Here is a 4,180-nt window from a genome sequence, read left to right on the forward strand (position 1 = left end):
AAATAAAATCAAAACTCAAACAATTTCAAGTATCCAAATTTCCAAAATTTATTCATTTCAAACTGCATATTGAAAAAAAATATACTCAGCTGAAATTGTAACTGTTATAAGGATGGTATTAGTTCCGGTATATATATACATGGAGTGGTTGGCTTCTGCGTACAGGCCACAATTTTTAAAATACAACTACGGGAATGAATTTTGAAATAAAAACTTAAAATATCACAGTAAATATACAGAAATTGTACAAATCAATTAGAAAATAAAGAGCACAAGCGTCATACCTCTAACAGATGAAAAGTGGGAGACGGAAATATAAATTAACAACCTATATTTTAAGCTGTATGAGAGAAAAAAGTGTCTTTTTTTTTTTTTTTAAAGAAATTAAAAGGTTTTAGTAATATTGACCTTAAATGAAAAAAAACAGCATTACCTGCTTGGTTTTTTGTCCCTTTTCTTTCCAATGTTTGCAGTAATAAAGGAGCATAACTGATCGCTCCCGTATAAATTGCAGTTCTGCCATTTTCACTTTTAATATTTTCTGCAGAACTGGCGTTGCTTTATATATATAAAAAAAAAATTAAAAAAAAAAAAGGAAAAGAAAAATGCAACCTCTTGCAGTTTAACAAACAATTTCATCTGATTGTAATGTTTCTTTGATAAATACTGTACAAAAGGTGATTGCAATAATAAAACATTTGATTGCGACTCCCACTTTCTAGTCTTCCAAACTTCATCCACCAGTGAAGAGGGGATCTCCTACCGTTCCTCTAGAGCTTCCTTAGAATAAAATGAAAGAAAAAAAAAGAGTCGTGTGTCCTTTTTCCTGGAGACTTCTATACAACTTTTCCCACCCCGAAATTTTTCTGTACAAAAATAGTCCAACGTTAATAGTCCACAGTTTCTCTTATAAAAGTTCATTTTTTTTCTCGCTCTGCTTTGTGTCTCTTACATGTGTGTTAACGGCAGCGTGCCGTTGATCGTCGTCCCGGGCACGGTGCTCTGGTAGTGCCCGGACATGTGTAGCCTGGTCTGGGCGGTCTGCTCGCTGACCTCCGCCCCGGGCAGGTACATGCTGATCATGTCCCTCAGATCCCCGCTTTGGCAGCCCGGGGCGGCCCGGTGGGACGACGAGGTGACGACGGGCGGGCTGGAGCTGCTGGACTCGGACTTCACCACCGAGGAGGGCCCCATGGAGCCCAGGGCGGTCATCCCCGGCGTGGTTTGCTGGGAATAGGACATGGAGTAAGTCGGGGAGCCGTTCATGTAGCTCTGGGAGCTGGTCATGGTGTTGTACTGCAGGGCGCTCATGTCGTAGCGGTGCATGGACTGCATCTGGCTCGGGTTGTGCGCGTTCAGCCCCGGGTGTTGGTAGCTCAGCTGTTCCTGCATCATGCCGTAGCCCCCGTTGGTCCAGCCGTTCATATGCGCCGCATAGCTGTCCATCCGCTGGTTCACCCCACCGCCCAGCCCGGCCCCCACCCCTACACCGACCCCGGCTCCCATCCCGTTCCCTCCCGGAGCCAGCAGCCCGCCGGGCAAGGTGTACTTGTCCTTCTTCATGAGGGTCTTGGTTTTCCGCCGGGGCCGGTATTTGTAATCCGGATGCTCCTTCATGTGCAGGGCCCGCAGCCTCTTGGCTTCGTCGATGAAAGGTCTCTTCTCGCTCTCCGACAGAAGTTTCCACTCGGCGCCCAGTCTCTTGCTTATCTCCGAGTTGTGCATTTTGGGGTTTTCTTGCGCCATCTTCCTCCTCTGGCCCCGGGACCACACCATGAACGCGTTCATGGGTCTCTTGACCCGCTCCGGACTGTTTTTCTGGTTGGTGCCGGTGCCGGACGTGTTGGTATTGCCCGAGCCCCCCGTGTTGGTCTGGGGAGCTGGGGGCTTCAGTTCAGTCTCCATCATGTTATACATCAGGAACAGCTTTTTAGTCGGAGCTCCCGAGCAGAGGAAAAACCACAGAGACAAACTCCACAAGCCAGAGGCAGGACAGTGAGGAGCGCAGGGCTGCTGCGTAAAGTTACCTGTCGATTTTTCTCTGCAACTTTTCTCTGGACAAAAACAACAAGCACCGAGCCGCGTCTCCACACACTCTCCCTCTCCCTCTCTTTCCCTCTCGGTGAGTGGTTGTCAGCGTGCGTGTGTGTGTGTGAGTGTGTGTGACAAAGAGCCTTCTCCCAATAGGTCCCTGCTATGTTGTGTCCACAAAACTTCTCCCGTCGCTTCTCCGAAAAAGCATCAACAAACTGTACTTTTTCGCCTCTGTCCGCCTGAGCCTTGACAACTCCAGATAGTTTTTGAACAAGTTAATAGACAACCATTCATGTGACGGGGCTGTCAGCGAATAAATGGCTTCGACCTGGCCAATCAGAGCCGGCCTGCTCCCCTGACACACCAATGGGAGGCCTTAATTAGCATAAAGGGGGCGGGGTCTGCACTGCCCCGAAACACACACACACACACACAGATATACGCACACTCAGGCTGCCCATATGAGCCAATACAAAGTACATATTTACTATTTCCAGGCTTATGGAGATGTTTCTCTGGGAATATATGTGTGGTGGCACTTTATGAGCATTTTCCAGCATTACGCAGAGAAAGAGGGGGGGTGTAAAGGTTTGCTGGCTGTTGTGGGGAAATTAGAAAGTGTCGTCTTGCAAACTTAGTAAAATAAGACCCCCCCCCCCCCTTAAAAAAAAAAAAAAAAAAAAAGTCTCCTAATAAATTAAAAATCTCTTTAAGAGTTTCTCCTAAATAATCAAATTATTTTATGTTTTCGTTTAGTAATTCTTTTAAGTGCACAGCTTGGGTTGTGTCGAGTCCAAACGGTGACATGTTGCACCAGACGGAGGAAATAGATTTTAAAAGGTGTTAAATAAATGAATGAAATGCTGACATTAATGGTGTCAGTATCATCTAGTGCTGAACCATTGTTCTGACATTAAGTCCCGACCCGTGACATCGCTGTTGTTCCCAATCAAAAAGTCACTAATTCCCCCACTTACGGGCCCAATAACATAACAACACTTAAATAAACTTTGTTGGTTAACTCAAAGCGTTGAATAGCGGTGGTGTGTGTGTGAATCTGTGTGTGTGTGAGGGGTGTGTGTGTGTGTGGGTGGGTGGGTGGGGGGGGAAGCCACGGCTGGTTTTTAGCGTTGAAAAGAGGAAAGGTAATCCAAGATGTTTCCCCCAGTCCTTTTGTTTAATGAAGTTGAATGCCAACACACAGAAGGCAGACGGGCTCATCTCGGCACAAATAAGCGGGTTTTGTTTGGGATGTTGTCGCTACATCTGTCCGGACAAAGACCCAACTCCACTCCACTTCCACTGCCACAGTGCTGCTGTTGTTGTTGGGGCTTTGTAGTGATTGTGGTGGCGCTGGTTAAGGGGTGGTGGTGGTGGTGGGGTGGTGTGGGGGGGGACACGGCCTACCGGGGACACGAGTGGAGGAGAAATAAAGGTGAGGAATATTTTAAGATAAAGTGTGTTTGCACAAAAGGCACAGCTCATTCATATAAGCCTGAACAAGCGTGTCAGCCAATTAGTGTGAATGAAAAGCGGCCTCCACCTGCTTCACTTTATTCTGGATCACACCGAGCAGACTGCAGATTATTATGAGATGAAACCAGCATCGTCGTTTTTTAAAGCTAAATAACTCGCTCATGGGGGTTTAATGTCCAAAACAACTAAAGTTTTTGGAGGCTGGAAGTGCTGCTGCCACTTGTTTTGCTTTTTTTTTTTTTTTTTCCCCTTCCTGGAGCTCCATCTAAAGCCTGGGCGTCCTGCTGCGTGACACCAGTGTCGCCTACTGGACACACGGGGAACTACAGGCAACTCCAAAAGTCCTGGCAGCTTTTTCCTCAAAGTGGAGAGGATGGCTGTTTGCAGAAAGATGAGGGGAAATGCTAAAGAAAGAAAAACATATATATATATATATAGTATTTGAAACATATCAAGCAACCACCAAGAGTTAAAAGAACAGAAAAGCACTCGAGGTATTCAGCCACACATCTGTAAGCCAGACAACCCTAATAATTAAAGATAGATCGAGTACATACACCTGAATTAATTTAATTTAAATGCGTGTCTCCAGATTAAATCATAATTGAAAGTGAATAGATCAAGCCTTATTATTTTGTTTTAGTCATTTGATAATAAATGGAGGAGCGGA

At 45.7% G+C, this 4,180-nt stretch overlaps 1 protein-coding gene across 1 annotated transcript; it reads right to left on the bottom strand.

Moving 5' to 3' along the window:
* Positions 1 to 822: 822 nt before the first annotated feature.
* Positions 823 to 1,917, bottom strand: sox2 (SRY-box transcription factor 2). Its single transcript, XM_070831828.1, has one exon. The coding sequence runs from the start codon at positions 1,915 to 1,917 to the stop codon at positions 949 to 951; it is 969 nt and encodes a 322-aa protein (XP_070687929.1). The 3' UTR covers positions 823 to 948.
* Positions 1,918 to 4,180: the final 2,263 nt, after the last annotated feature.

The sequence above is a fragment of the Pempheris klunzingeri genome, chromosome 6 (genome assembly GCF_042242105.1).
Source record: "Pempheris klunzingeri isolate RE-2024b chromosome 6, fPemKlu1.hap1, whole genome shotgun sequence".
NCBI lineage: Eukaryota > Metazoa > Chordata > Actinopteri > Acropomatiformes > Pempheridae > Pempheris > Pempheris klunzingeri.